The following is a 16,441-nucleotide window of genomic DNA, read 5'->3' on the forward strand; positions in this document are numbered from 1 at the left end:
GAGGGCTTTGTTTCATGCCATGGAAATAACCTTTTAAAAACACATCTTCTTAAAAACATTTGTATGAACAAAATAATTTTTAATTGACATACACTGAAAACATACTAGTTCTTAATTTTGTACTCATTCATTCATAGGACCATAACCACTGATTTTACAATTCCAGATGCCCAGAATACATCCAAATAGGAGGTACCTGTACTGGGGTCCAAATCAAAGTCTGTTGACTCTAAATTGAGTCAACTACTGGGCTGCCTATAATAATTAACAAAAATATACTAAGCACTTATTCTGAGAACTCTGGGAACATAATGGTCTACTAGTCTAGAGTTTAACACAATGCCTGGCACATAGTAGGTGCTTAATCAATGGTTATTAATTGACTGTCGTTAAAGAAAGTCCAAAAAGTATGACAACATCCTTTTGATTACTTTGCAGATCCAGATGGGTCAGGTCATATCCTCTTTTTTTTTTATTAATTTATTTTGAATTATCAACAGTCACTTCCATAAGCTTTTGAGTTTTAAATTTTTCTCCCCCTCCCTCCCCACCAAGACAGCATGAAATCTGATATAGGCTATACACATATATTCCTATTAAACATATTTTCACATTAATGATGTTGTAAGTAAGAATTGGAACCAATAGGAGGAATCACCAGAAAGAGGAAGAAAAAATAACAAATAGTATGCTTCAATCTGCCTTCAAGCTCCATTGTTCTTTCTTTGGATGTGGATAGCATTTCCCATCATGAGGCCTTTGGAGATGTCTTAGATCCTTGTATTGCTGAGAAGGGTTAAGTTTATCAATAGTAGTCATCAAACAATATGGCTGTTATTGTGTACAACATTCTCCTGGTTCTGCTCACTTCACTCAGCAGGTCAGGTCATATCCTTAACAGCCTAACTACATGTAGAAGAAACTTGCTATAGTCCTTAATCCTGTCCCCTAACACTAGCTTTATAAAGATATTCTTCTGGATTTATTTGGTGAACTTCTTTTTGGCCATCTTCTCTGAGAGTTGCCTTTCTTAGGTAGCTAGGTGGTGCAGTGGATGGAGTACTGAAATTGGACTCAAATTTCAAATATGGCCACAGAAGCTTATTACCTGTATGAACCTAGGCATTTCACTCAATCACTGTTTGCTTCAATTTCCTCATTTTTAAAGTGAAGATTATTATAGTATCTACCTACCAGGGTTGTTATGAGGATAAAATGAAATAATATTTGTAAAGCTCCTTCCAAGCCTGAATGTGGTTTATAAACACTAGCTATTATTATTTTTCTTCCATTATTATTAGAAGAGAGGCAATCAGCCTTGTGATTGTTTAAGAGTGAATTAAATAGGATTAATATTGTCTTCACTAGTATCCCTTAAAAGGACAAAAAAAATTCCATAAAATATCTATGACCATTTTAGTAAAATGTCACTAGTTTTTTTTTTAATCCACTTAGTTTTAAAAGAACATTAAAATGAAGGGTTATATTGTTGGTCTACAAGAAACTAAATATCTCTGAATGCCAATTTTCAACTCTTATTTAAACAAGATGTCATAAATAAACAACATGAATCATTTGGTTTGGTAAATATTTAATGATGTTGACAATAATAGATGCCTAGGAGTTTCTAGCAAAAATTGATCTCTAAATATTTATTGAATGTGTAACTTCCTAAAATATCTCTTGATAATAATAAACTGAAGATTTAAGGAGTGGTGAATTTTAGTATTTTTGAAAATGCTATTCCACAAAATGTAAAGTATGTCTCAATATTCTTTTTAGCCTGTCAGTTTCATAAGTTAGTATTTTTCTCATCCAGCTAATTGAATGAACCCCTAGCCAAACAGTGGCACAACTCAAACCTGCTAGGCATATCTGAAAAATAAAAGCTCATTTTAGAAATAAACTAATTATGCATTAGTAATTGTGATTAGTGACCTTTGGTAGACTGAGTCAAAATTATTTCATAATATGAGGTGAAGCCAGAGTTGAAATGTTCTCCATATTCCTACTCCCATAGAGAAATTATAATAAGCCAGTTAAGTTGCCACTAAGTAAGACTCCTACTCAACTGAGATTCCTACAAAATCCTTAAGAACAGTCTAACACTTGAAGTACCTGGAATCTAGCTGCCTTCTTGGAAGTCTTCCAGTGTAGGCTTAGAGCAAATTATTTGGGGAAGTTCTGGACTTGGAGTGGGGGTCAGTCCCTCAGAACTACCCCTTATCTCTTTCCTTCCCCTCCCCAAGCCCATCAGATCCCTGAAGGAACTTCGGAGTCATCCAAAGCATTTTTGATGACTTACATTAATATCAAGTTATGTGGCGTGTCAAATTACCCTACTATTATTCACTGCAGTATAGACATACCATAAGCAAAATTTTAAATGCCACTTGAGAGACAGCCTATCAAGGTGCTTAGGAATTTCAATTCATTCTTTTACTGTACTAACTTGCAAATCTGAAACCATGTCTATGATGTCAGACTTTTAACAGGTTACCCTGGCAGCTGTCTATAGAATTTGGTTATGTTCTTAGTATTGCTTTTTTAAATCAGAGGGCAAACATGTTAAGTCAGTAAGTTGGGCAAATTGTGCCTCATTTCTACTAGAGAAATACAGGAGAGTGATCATTCTTGCTGTTTGGGTAAGATGTAGGATGACATCTGGCCTCTTCCCATTCATTCCATCTGGAATTAAACATCAAGTGAGATATTTATTTTGCATATAGTCACTTTGACCATCCACTAATATAAATTGTCAGCATAGGTTGTGGGGACTGTCTGTCAGGACATAGACAGTGGAGACAGGCAAAGACATGGGGATCCAGAGAAACATGTCAACTTCTATTCATTTTGTTCTTAGACTCCTATTCTTTGCTATTGGTCAAGTCTTAAGCTCTTTTAATATCTTCTGATTCTCATTGATGTATTTATTGCAGAAAGTAGAAATTTTGAGGCAGTGGAGGTGTTCCAAAGAGACTCAAACCTTTTGGTGATTCAATCAATAAACATTTATTAAGCACCTCCCTTGTACTAGGCATTGTGCTAAATGCCAGATTCCAAGAAAGAAGACCTCAGTTCAGTAGGAGGGCCTTGAACATATTAAGTGAAATAAGTATCTGTTGGCATGTCACATGTCATGGGGCAGTATACTCAACAACTCTGTAGTAGATGGACATTTGTGTTTGAATTAAGATGATTTGTTTTGCTTTGGAATAAAGGTATGTCATGGAGAATTTCTTATTTTTCACTGCCTTCCTTGGCCATATTTAATAGTTTTCTTATGTCTCACCTTATCTTGTCATCTCTACATTAACAGCTATGAAGACTGCTTGAAAATAGAAGTTCATTATAATGTATTACATTTTTCTTATTATGATATATATGTATGCTATACATACATATGTGTATGTATGGGTGGTATGTATGTATATATGTGTGTATGTATGTATGTATGTATGTATGTGGCAGCTAGGTGGGCACATTGTATAGGAGGCCATGTCTGGAGTCAAGACCTGAGTCCAAGTCTGGCCTCAGACACCTATTAGCCATGTGACCCTGGCCAAGTCACTTAACCCTGTTTGCCTCAGTTTCCTCATCTGTAAAATGAACTGGAGGAGGAAATGGCAAACAACTTCAGAATCTTGGGAAAAAAAACCCTAAGTGGGGTCATAGAAAGTCAAAGTGATTAAACAACTACAACAGATACTTATGGCTAGCATGAATAAATCAATACCACCCTGAAACAAGGCAAGTATTGATTTGGTGGATGGTAATAAAATTCCTCGGACTTTGTTTTATTCAGGCAGCAAGGTGGCACTGGATGGTGTGCTAGAGTTGCAGTCAAGAAGACATGAGTTCAAATCTTGCCTACACACTGATCTGTGTGACCATTAGTTTCAGTCTCAGTTTCATCTGTGAAATGGAGATAATAATAATACCTATATGACAGTGAGGTTGCAAAGATTAAATTAGATAACATGTTAAGCACTTTGCAAACCTTAAAATGCTACATAAATTCTAGCTATTTTTATTTATAAACTGAGTTTGAAAATTAGGGAGAAAGATCATTCACTCTCAAAGAAATTCCCAAACATTAAACTCATTGGCTTATCTCCTCTTTATTACAAGTACATGATTTCCAGTACCTAGCACAGTGCTCTGGATCTTCCCTATGCTCCATACATGCTGAATGACTACCTGTCCCAGGTAAAGGTTGGCATATTTCAGGCAGGTATTGCAAAGAAAAAAAAAAGCACAAGATAATTCCTAGAATTTTAATTCTATTTAGACCCACATACTCTATGGTGGTCAAATTGGTCCACTCTTTCCAATATCCCATCAAGTTGATTTTTCTCTCTAGCAAACTGTCATTAGATGAGGGTACTGTCTTTCACGACAGTCTTATTTATGGGAATGATATTACCCTGAGGTCAAATCAAGATCACCAAATGCTATCAAAGCTCAGATATGTATTTCCTGGCAAAATAACCAGGCCCTGACTTATTTTTATGTGTTTTCAAAGGATGTTATTTTACATTTCCTGTGAATGTGACAAAATTTAACAGTGTGTACTACAACCAATTAAGGTAGTCTTTGACAATAGTGTCCCACAGATATTTAATAATTTCATTGTACATTTTTTCATATTTGTCTTGAGAGCTTTCTCTCTTTTCTTCTCCCTTCCTCTCTTCTTCTCTTCTTTCAACATAGGAGTAACAACAACCCTAGTCATTTGTATAGTTCTTTAAAGTTCCCAAAATACTATCCGTGTATTAGCTCATGAAAGGGTATGAAAATCTCTGTCTCTTTTCTTTTTCTTAACCACTATTTCATTAATTTATAACACATGATAACTTGTATAGAGACTAAGTTCTAACTAAAAGGTAAAGCCATTCTTTTGTTAATCAAAGTAATAGTGTAGACTGAACTGTAGGGTAGAATGTTATTCTACTTAGAACACTTGAAAATTACCCAATCTATTAGAAATAAGAAATTATTAAAAATAAAACAATTCTTATCTATATAAAACAATTCTGATTTTATTATTTGAAGTAAATCTCATTAAGTACCTATTAAGTGATCTTTGGTTTTTCAAACTAAGTTACATTATACACTTGAAAGCAGTAACATTTTTTATTTAAAAATATTCTGTATTTAAGATTATGGGCAGCTGGATGTACAGTAGATAGAGCACTGGGCCTAGAGTCAGGAACACTCATCTTCCTGAGTTCAAATCTGGACTCAGACACTTACAAGTTATGTGATCCTGGGCAAGTCACTTAACCCAATTTGCTTCAGTTTCCTCATCTGTAAAATGAACTGGAAAAGGAAAAGGCAAACTGCTCTAGTATCATTGCCAAGAAAACCCCAAATGGGGTCAGACACCTCCGAAAAGAATGAACAATGGATTGCTAATTCAGATAGCTATCTGCTCCTCATACCTCCAACATCTGGCTAAATTATAAGGGTTTTGCAGGATCTTCTAAAAATAATGGCATTTTCTCTACAAACTTTTGCTATCTCCTATATGATATCCCAGCAGCTCATTCGAAAGAACACTTTTTTTAAAATAAAGAATTGATTGTCTATTTAAGAGAAATCTTGATATCCCATTTCCTCAAATAATCAAAGTCTGAGTTTATACAATAAAGTTTTTATTGGATGTTTGTCAATGCCCATCTTTTTAGAAACAACTTGCAATATATAGGTGATACTTGATATTCTCTGCAATTCCATTCATTTAATGGAGGATCACTGGCATCAGAATATTGATGTTAGACCTATTTTCTCACCAATTTTGTTGATGACATAAAATTGTTCTTATATCTATTAGAATTATCATTTTAATTGATTGAAATTATAGATTTTGATCTGTTTTAATGAAATGCTGGCCAGATAGTCAGGAAATGGACAAAATAAACTGGAAAAGTGAACCAAAATCTATGCATTCTATTTCTCAAGGATGCTTAATTTTTCTTTTAATTCAAAATCTAAAACAAATTAGTACTTAAGAGTCAAATATATCAAACCAAAAGAAGTTCTTCCTACTCTACATAAGACATTGTAAGATGTTTGGAAAGTATTTTAGAAAATAATCTGAGTGTACTAGTTCTTGGTATTCTAGGAAACTAGGAAGATATATATATATATATATGTATATATCTAAGAAGATATATACATATATATGCATATATATGTATATATCTAGGAAGATATATACATATATATATATGCATATATATGTATATATATTTTCCTAGTTTCCTAGAATACTCATCTGTAAAATGAACTGGAAAAGGAAAAGGCAAACTGCTCCAGTATCATTGCCAAGAAAACCCTAAATGGGGTCACAAAGAATCAGACACCTCTGAAAAGAGTGAACAATGGATTGCTAATTCAGATAGCTATCTGCTCCTCATACCTCCAGCATCTGGCTAAATATATAGGCTAAATATATATATAAACCACTCAGTATATTTTAGTTTGTCATGGAAAGACTTAGAGAATGAAAAACTTTGTGATGCAAGATTCCTTGCAAAGGTTATTCCCAGGTGTTTTTAAGGTTAAGATAACAAATTCTTTCCTCATGCAGAGGGCAATCTATTCCATGTCAGTCAGCCACAGAGAAGATGGTTCATTTGTTTTATGTTGCCATTGATCTAGCTCTGGGTTTTTAGCTTGGTTCTTATACACACACACACACACATACACACCTACATACACATACACACACATACACACACACACATATATATACATATACCCACACACACATACATATATACACATATATTCAATTGGTTTTCAATATAATTGGTTTCCTTTATAATTCTATTCTATTGTATTTATGCATTATTTATTTTATGCATTAAATGACATGATTCTGGGGATGAGTCCATAGACTTCATCAGATTGCCAAAAGGATGCAGGACACACAAAAAAGTGAAGAACTCTTGATCTAGCTGCATTTAAAATCCATCTATTAGTTTCTTACTGCATCAGTGCTTTTTTGACCAGGGACAGCCTTCTGATGGAATGACAACTGCTTATAAAATATGTTTTCACCCTATGCTCACTTTTAGATGGTTAATACAAACACATTAAAAAAAAACCTCCTGAATTCAAGTGAAAAAGCTACTCAGTTTCGTGAAAATTTAGTAAGTTAGAGGCTGAGGGATAAGCATTACTCAGTCCATATATTCCATTGGTATCCACCCAATGGAAAGAGATCTAAAAGTGGAAGTCCAGTGGAAGGGTTATTTGGGGATAGGCATAAACAACCCCCAGGCTTGGATGGGTTGAAATCTGTATTACCTGAGAGTACAGGACAGTGGAAGGAGGGAGCCCTTGACAGTGAACAAAAGACATTGGCCTTAGTTCTGGCTCTATTACTAACTACCTGAGTGACCTTGGAAAACCATTTCATTCCTCTAGGCTTCAATTTCTTTATGTATAAAATAAGGAGCTTCACTGGCTTATCTCTAAGTTTTCTTCCAGATCTAAAACATTCTGGGTCTGTTTCCCAATTTGTAACATAAATGACATAATCTTTCTTGGAAAAAAAAGTGCTCAGGGCAGCTTGGTGGCACAGTGGCTTGAGATCCGGCTTTGAGGTCAGGAGGACCTGAGTTCAAATTTGACCTCAGATATTTAACACTTACTAGTTGTGTGACCCTGGGCAAGTCACTTAACCCCAATTGCCTGACCAAAAATAAAATACTCAACACAAATGAGTTTGTGGATTTACTGAGGCAGTATTATATAATGCAAAAGCAGGAAAAAAAAATCACTCAAAGGACTTAAAAAAACAACCTTTTTTAGTGGATATAACATTTTCTAGAGTATACTTATGTAAACGTGCCTGCATGTAAAACATTCAACACTCTGGAGATTTTGAAAGCATAATAAAATGCTGCTTAGCCAGAACTCAAATAATTGGAATCACCTAATCAATCTGAAGGATTTTTTGTTTATTTGTTTGTTTATTTTTGTTTTTCCCCTGGTACTCCACTTTGGGGGAAAAATTGTGGAGAGAGGGCAATTAATTTTTTTAAAATCTCCTAGGCTGGAATGAAGGGGCTACTTGTGGGCTATATCCAGCATGGAGGCATTAGTCGCCACCTTTCTAACACCAGTACCCTCTCTCTGTTCCCCTCCCCACCACTATATTAATGTGAAAATTATCAAGGACACCCATCTGCAGGCCTACTGCAGCTCTGAACTTCCAAGTTTAAGAGATCCAGCCTCAGCCTCCTTCTAGCTACCATCACCCCTGGCAATGGGGTATTTAAAAAAAAAAGTACCTTCTATCTATGATCTGTCTTTTGGTCAATGCAGTACATTCTTATCTCCTGTACTTACACCAAATTTACAATGAAGACTGGTGTTCAAAGAAATGACTCCTGAAGTGTAGCATTGCAAGGTCCTTAGTCATCAAGGAAATGCTCAGTTAGGTTCCTACAATGCTTGGTTATCAAGTTAGTTACCAAGGCTGGAGGTCAAGACTAAGGTGATTTAGAATTTTCTCAGTTACCTGAATTGAAATATCTGCTTTGCTGTAAACTAGCCAGAGCATGGAACCACTCCAGGTTACTGCATGGCCTTAGTGGGCAACTTAAATAAACTTTTAATCTGGTTAATTTTATTTTTTTTCCAAGAAAAATAATCTGGCTTACAGTCTCATGACTAAGTGAGAATTACTCCATTTTACAATTCACATCTTGATATTTTTTTTTGTTCGTTTGAGTACTTCTTCCTAATAGGAAATTTAAATTTTACAGCTTAAAAAAAGAATTATTTATTGAAGTAAAAGCATATCTAAGGTCTTTTCTATTCATATTTTCTTTTAAGGAATGTAGAGGGACTGTGGGGTACACTATTGGAAAGTGTAGTCAAAGCAATCAGATTCAAATCCTGCCTCTGAAACTTATTATCAGTGTGACCTTGGGCCAGTCACTTTCTCTTATTGGGCCTCAGTTTCTCATATATAAAATGAGGGAGTGGGATTAGTTGGTTTCTCAGTGCCCTTCCAGGTCTATACTCCAAACCCAGAGAACTATCAAACCAGATTTTTTCCCCAGAATAATTTTGTGGGTTTTTTTTGTTTAAAAAAGCTACCAATAAAAATGATTACATATGATCACATATCAAATATTACATAATTAATAATTATATGTAATGCATACAGTTTCCTTAAATATATTTTACACATTTATTTCTATTATTATATGGGACATTTTAATGGTTAAAGAAAAAAAGGTGAATTGGTTTAATAGTCATGTATTATATGCAGATTATTATTTAGGAGACTGTATTCTTTCTTTTCCTATTACTTAAAATGCATAAAAGCAGAAAAGTTTTGAGTCATTTCCTAATTCTTAACACAAAAATTCACTTATGGAATTTTTAAAATGGTAATTTAACTTTGACTTAATTTGATATTGAGTTATTTATTATATACTTATTTCAAATTGTATTTATACAGTGCTTATTCAATAATCATAGGTGTTTCCTTTATAATAGACCTTGAAAAACTAGATACCTAGTTTTTAAAATTGAATTTTCACAATAAAATGCAGACATATCTCCCACCTTGCTTGTAATGATAATTAAAGTTTCATGACAAATCCTGTGATTTTCATCTAGAATCCAGGGGAGAATACTATCAGAGGGTCATTGTGTTAAGAAAAAGATTAATTAGTCCAACCACTCCATTTTATAGATGAGAAAACTATGGGCCATTGAAGTGAAATGACTTGCCCAGGGTCACACAGATCATCAGTCACAAAGCTAGGATTTGAATCAGAATCTGACTCCAATCAGAGTTCATCCTAGTACATATCTGGTTTCTTAGATTAAAAAATATGGAATAATTGGAGTCAATTAATTTGTTGCAGTCAACTGAAGGTTTTTTTTTAAAATAGAAACAAAGTCTTTCCACAGCAACAAGTAGAACTAGGTTGAATCTTGTGAATATTCATTTCTTGGTGCAATAGGTGTGATTTACTGCAGTTGTCAGTAAAGTCTTTGAGAAGTCTCCCTGCTTTGTACATGATACACTGTGTCTGCTTCCATTGAAGTCTGGTGGCCTTTGCCAAAACAATTTCTAGCCTAGCTACAGAAATCTCAAACACAGCTTGTGTTTTGACATGAAAGGACATTTCCATTATTTTCAGAAAGTGTCCCATTTGCCTAAACAAACCTGGTTCAAGCTAGGTTAGCTTGGTACTCATACAAATAGATGAAAAACAAGTGATCAGTGAACTACTGAAAGTGCTTTTAATTGCACCGTGATACTACTACCTGGTCTTTTTTTTGAGGGGGTGGTCAGGGAAATAAACAGGTCGCCCAACTCATTTCACCTTCAGAATACCCTGTGCCTAGAGATTTAGGAGTGTGATGTTACACTCCCCTCCCCCCATTCAATTACCTTATTGTTTTCACAATGAACTAAAAATAAAACGGGCCTATTTAGAGGTTCTTAGTGGTGGGGCAAGTCCCCCAGACAACAAATGTCTTTTTTTTTTTTAAAGCGTTATAATGCGAAGTAAAAACAAAACAAGAGACAAAAATAAGACGATTTTTAAAAGGAGCTTTTTGGGATGCAAAGAATTTATTGTGGATGACTAGGAGTAACAGTGGTCACCCTCTACCTCGGTCTGCATCACCCCACACCTCAAATTGGCTCGAGCCTCTGCTTTTGGGGGTATTGTATTATCTCAGGACCATCCGAGTGCATCAACCTGCAAATCTCTTCTACCACCACTCCTTATTCAAAATAAAGGAAATTCTATGCCCAGGAAAGTCTGAGCTGCCCCAACAGAAGCTGACTTCGGCTTTTGCTGGGTAAAAAAGGCTGCGAGGTTTGCAACGGCCTACAACTGCACAGAACCCCAGCCTTTTTAAGGGAGGTGGGACTGAGAGGGTGGAGATCAGTAGTATTACGGTTCTCGCATCAGGCTCCACAGTACGATTCTGCTCGCCTCCCACTGCACACCCGGGCAACCATCACTCAGCCCCACGTGCCGGTTGCTTGCCTAATAACTCAGCGGTGTCCTGACTGGAGTGTAGCCACAAATTCTTGAGGGCTCCAGCACTGATCAAGGGCTGATAGGGAAGGAACTGGAGAGCAGAGCATGCAATTCAACAGAGGGTTGAGCCTGAACGAGCAGGGCGCTGAGCAGAGACAGAGACGGGAGGAGTGTGTGTGTGTGTGTGTGTGTGTGTGTGTGTGTGTGTGTGTGTGATATTGGGGAGGAGGTTGGTGGGTAAGGAAGGGGAGGACAGGGGAAGAGGAAACTATGGCTGGTTATGAACATTTACACACAGCGCTTCCCCATCCCCCCAAGTCTATATGACCCACTCAACTGCAGGCGAAATTTGGGCATCACTGACAAGGGGGTGGTGATGGTGAAACTTGTATTTGTGGTTTTATTTATTAGTGATATGGTGGGACATCATAATATCAGAGACAGCATCATCATCATCATCATAGCATTGCTATAGAGCCTTAAGGTTTTCACAGCTCTTCATGTTGTTATCTCATTTTATCCATATAACAAACCTGAGAGGGAAGTGTTATTACTATTCCATATGAGGAAACTGAGCCTGAGAGATGTTAAATTACTTATCCCTGGTCTTAGGGCTAATCCTGTTCGAGGCAGGATTCGAATCAAGTCTCCCTGACTAACTCCAAATCCAACACAATCCTTTATCCAGCCTCCACATTTTGCAGTTGAGGACGTCGAAGCCCAGGAAGGTTAGTTAATTTGCCTAAGGTTAAACAACTTAGTGTCTAAGGTGGGATTCAAACCCAGTTCCTCGTAACCTAAGGACCGGTTTTTGTTTTTGTTTTTCACTATAGCACATCGCCTGTGGCATATATAGAAATAGGACAAAGGGAGGTTTCTGCCCTGGTACTTGGATAGGTGCCTAGTTAAATCAGTCGTGGGAGACACAGGTCCCTGTTGTCTTTGGTCTACGAGCCCCCTTTCCCCTCTGTAGCAGAAGCCTACTTCGCTGGCCCAAATGGGTGCCGATATCATGGGGGAGGAGGGGGAGGAAAACCGCGAGTTTCCCTCTCGCCTCCCAGTTGCACTTGTCTCCCTTATCCCTCGTTCCCTCCAGAACCCCTAACCATTTCAGGGCCAGTCTAGTCTCTATGCTGCCCCAATTTAGGGGTTCCTCAGGCCTTTCCCTCTATTCTTCGGGGAAGTGAATTTCAGATCTTGAAACTCCAAAGCCCGGCCAAGTGTTCGCCACCTGGAAGTATTTCTCCCCTCCCAGCGAAAGCACCTACCTGTGTTAGGAAGTTGAAGGCAATAAATAATATTAGCAAAACCCCCTGATAGCTGAATCGCTCAGCCAGAGTTGAACTTAGCTTAAAGTATTGGAGCCTTCAGTTTCCAGCCCCACCACCTCGCTCGGAAAGAACCGCCAGCTTGCCAGCGAGCGAGCGAAGGTGCCTTACCTCGCTGCCCCGACAAGTTTACACCGGAGGCAGGAGCTGCAGAAAAGAGTTAGGGAACCCGTACCGCAAGGGGAAAGCATCCTACCTGGGAACTGTCAGCAGGGAATTACCAGCCATCGTAGAGTGAAAGGGGAGGCGGGGAAGACAGACTGTGCAGGCAGGCGGAGGAGGAAGAATCCTTCACTGGGATGGCGGTGTCATGAGAGAAGTGGAGAGAAGAAGCCGGGAAGCCAGGGGCTGTCCTCTTCCCATGGCCCTGCAGCAGCTCTGTGCTGCTCTCCACCCAGCTGCTCACGCTCTTGCTGATCCCATACTCATCTCAAAATCCCTCCCTCTCATTACCCTCTCCTCCCACAAGCTCTCTTGCTGACTCGCAGGGTTGTGCGTGTGTGTGTGTGTGTGTGTGTGTGTGTGTGTGTGTGTCCCCTGTCCAGTCCTCTCTCCTCAGTCTCAGGAGCTCGTCGCTATTTTTCAGCAATCCCCTATTCTCCTGTCGCAAGCCCCTGTGACTGCCCCTCTTCTTCCCCCTTTTCTTTTTCGCCGTTGCTCTCCATCCTTTTTCTTTCCCATTCCTGCATGTAAACCCTTAACTAAAGTCCTTAAATACTTTGTCCTTTCCTCTTTACTTCACTGTCTCTTATCAATATTTACATTTACTGACTCTTCATACATCATTCTCCTCCGCATCCCCACCCCCTTTTGAATTTTCTTTGCCTGCCATCTAAAGGAATGTTGTTGGTTTGATTACTGTGTTCTGGGCTTTTTTGTTTTTAACCACCCAACTTTTTTCCCTTTTGCTTTCTCCATCCTCTACTGACTGATCATCTGTTTCTTCAGTTGTCCATCTGGATCTTGTCCATTTCCTGCTGGAATGTTCATTTTTTTTTTGTAAATAATTATTAGGTCATTGATGACAACTTTAAACCACACTGTAAAAATGAATACCTGAGGGGGCCACTACGTAGCAGTTCTGAGGCCCTTTTTAAAGAGAGGATTGACTCCATGGTCCCCCATCTGTGTACTTCAATACCTTTTCTATAAAAAAGACAAACCCCTCATAAAAAAAAAGACTTTTCTAGAAAGATTTTTATAGTGGCCAATGACCAGAATCGTCTTGAGAGACTCATGCCCTCGCTCTTATTTCACTAACAACAAAACAAACACTACTTTAGCATATCCAATCCTTAGTTGCTTCAGGTCTCAGCTTAAATGCCTCCCCTCTTGAAATCACATGGAATATACACATATATATATATATACACACACACACACACATAAATATGTATATGTATATACATATATATGTATATGTGTATATATGTATGTATATATGTATATATATGTATGTGTATATATATGTATACACACACACACAGAGGTATATATATATTTGTCTATTTATATGTGTACATATCCCTCTCTTTCCATGGGATGTAAGTCCTTGAAGTCAGTGACTCTAATTTTTGTCTCTGTATTCCCAATGCCTAGTGCTTGGCATATTGTGCTTGTTGATTCATTGATTGATAAGTGTTAGTAACTGCACCTACTATTTCAATCTCTAGGAGTTCAGCCATAATGACATGTCTCTCCATCTGTTCATCACTATTTATTTTTAGTTTTCATCTTTGAATTAGCTATCTTAAAAAAAAACCCCAATAACAACCAAACCCCCAAACTAAATCAAAGACATTTTGGGGATGAGTGTAGAGAAAAGGGAATTATTAATTCCATGAAGATAAAGGGATTTGGTACTTTCTCAATAATGTTAAAAGTCCATTGAAAGACGTATACTTCTAAATAAATGCCTCCAACAACTAGCAGGCTGGGATAGGGCAGCCAGTGGAACCTAAAAGAGGTTGATGGAGTTGTTCTTTCAAAGAACATTTCCATTAGAGATGTTACACCCTATCATCTTGCTACTCCTGGAAGCTTCAATCATTAGACCTGAACTCCCTCCCACACTCTATATTAGTTATCACTATATTTCTTTCTTTTTTTGTTCTTAATAAGATACTCTCATTCTGGTTATTATCTCTAGTCTTTATTAAATCCTCCTTCTTCTCCTTCTCCTTCTTCTCTCTCTCTGTCTCTCTGTCTCTCTGTCTCTCTGTCTATCTCTCTCTCTCTCTGTCTCTCTCTCTCTCTCTTCCTCCTCTCTCTCTCTCAGTGGTGGTGGTAGTTGTAGCTTTGTCTCTCACAGTGGTGTGTCTGGGTTTCTTGGTTCTTAGACTGGGTCTAGTTGTGAAAATAAGTTGAGACTATCTCAGGCTCTCCATCCATTGTGAGGATGCAGTGGAAACTGCTGAATTTGGAATTAGAGGATCTGAGGTTAAATCCTGGCTTTGCCACTTACTTGTATGACCTTGAGCTAATCACTTAAACTCTCTGAACCTTCGTTTTCTCACCTGAGGAAAGGAGAGCATTGCACTAGAAGACCTTAAAAGCATCTTCCAGCTCTAAATCTTTGATCTTGTGTTAAGGGGCCCCACTTGCTGAATTCACTCCCCTTCTTTTCCCATCTCTTGTAGCTTTTACTTTTCCTTTGTTGTGTCGCCCTCATTTGAATACAAGGATGGTTGGTCAAAGCTCCCAGTTCCTACCCTGGGAGAGACAGGTCCCTCTCTTGTCTTTGGTCTACGGGCTTTTGGGGAGTATTGTATTATCTCAGGACCATCCAAGTGCATCAACCTGCAAATTTCTTCTTCCTTATTCAAAATAAAGGAAATTCCATGCCCAGGAAAGTCTGAGTTGCCCCAACAGAAGTTGGCTTCAGCTTTTGCTAGGGAAAAAGGCCGGGTGGTCGGCGAGGTTTGCAATGGCCTACAACTACACAGAACCCCAGCCTTCTTAAGGGAGGTGGGGGTATTAGTAACCTATAATACCCCCCTAAACTCAAGATTTTCCTCATTTAGGAAAAGCTGAAAGAAACTGTTCATTATTCCTCCCTGTCTTCCACTCTAATATATCAATCCTTTAGCCTATGAATGAAAATTGCCCCCAGTCCCAGGTTCCCTTGGGACCTTACTAATCATAAAAATACCATTAAGGTTTTAATCCCAAGATATGTCCATATTTCTAAAGAATTAAAATTCAAAATAGCAGGAAAGATAAGGCATTGCTCCATGGTAGTGGGTTCAATCTATAATTTGCATACTATGTGGTAGAATGTTATTTTGGCAAGAGGCAGTAAAAATCTATGAATACCCCAAATATGGGGGATTTCATGACATTCCCAATTGCTGAGCCCAAATGGTCGTTTAAAACAATGTGGAATCTGGATTCTTCTGTTCACCTTCTGATTTCCTCTGTTAATCTAATTTGAGGTCCTAATACCTAAACCAGGTATTCTTAATCTGGAGGTCTATGAATTTTAAAAAAATTGATAACTGTCTTCCAATACAATTAATTTTCTTTGTAATCTTCTGTATTTCATTTTATGCATTTAAAACATTATTCTGATGCCAGGCTAAGACAACTCGAAAAGACTCACAATGGAAATTGCTATCCACATCCAGAGAAAGAACTATGGAGTCTGGATGCAGATGGAAACATACTATTTTCTCACCTTTTCCTTTGTTGTTTTGTTTTATTGCTTCATTCTCGTGGCTCCTCCCGTTAGTTCTAATTGTTCTTTATATCATGACTAATGAGAAAATATGCTTAGTATTAATGTATAAGTAGAGCCTATATCAGATTGCACAACATCTGGGGGTGGAGAATAAAGGGAGGGGGAGGAAATTTAAAACTCAAAATCTTATGGAAGTGGATGTGGAAAACTAAAGGTAAAGAAATTAATTATAAAAAAAATTAAACATTATTCTGAGAAAGGGTCCATAGACTTCAACAGATTTCCAAAGGGATCAATGATGTAAAAAAGATTAAGGATCCCTGACCTAAAGAGTAAAGCTAAACTTTATGTAAGAGCAATTAATGGCACATAAAAGATAAGACCAGTTCATTTTATAAAGA

The 16,441-nt window shown here is 37.5% G+C and overlaps 1 protein-coding gene across 2 annotated transcripts in view; it reads right to left on the minus strand.

Annotated features, from left to right (window-relative positions):
* The window catches only part of SPHKAP (SPHK1 interactor, AKAP domain containing), a 173,938-nt gene extending 161,210 nt beyond the window's left edge, over positions 1–12,728 (minus strand). For both annotated transcript variants that reach the window (XM_027875705.1, XM_027875704.1), the window contains exon 1: positions 12,558–12,728. In XM_027875705.1, coding sequence (XP_027731506.1) covers positions 12,558–12,589 — 32 coding nt within the window. In that variant the 5' untranslated portion in view covers positions 12,590–12,728. The remainder of the gene's footprint in view (positions 1–12,557) is intronic.
* Between the last annotated feature and the right edge of the window lie 3,713 nt (positions 12,729–16,441).

Source organism: Vombatus ursinus, unplaced genomic scaffold, assembly GCF_900497805.2.
Source record: "Vombatus ursinus unplaced genomic scaffold, bare-nosed wombat genome assembly UNPS02014810.1, whole genome shotgun sequence".
NCBI classification, from domain to species: Eukaryota; Metazoa; Chordata; class Mammalia; order Diprotodontia; family Vombatidae; genus Vombatus; species Vombatus ursinus.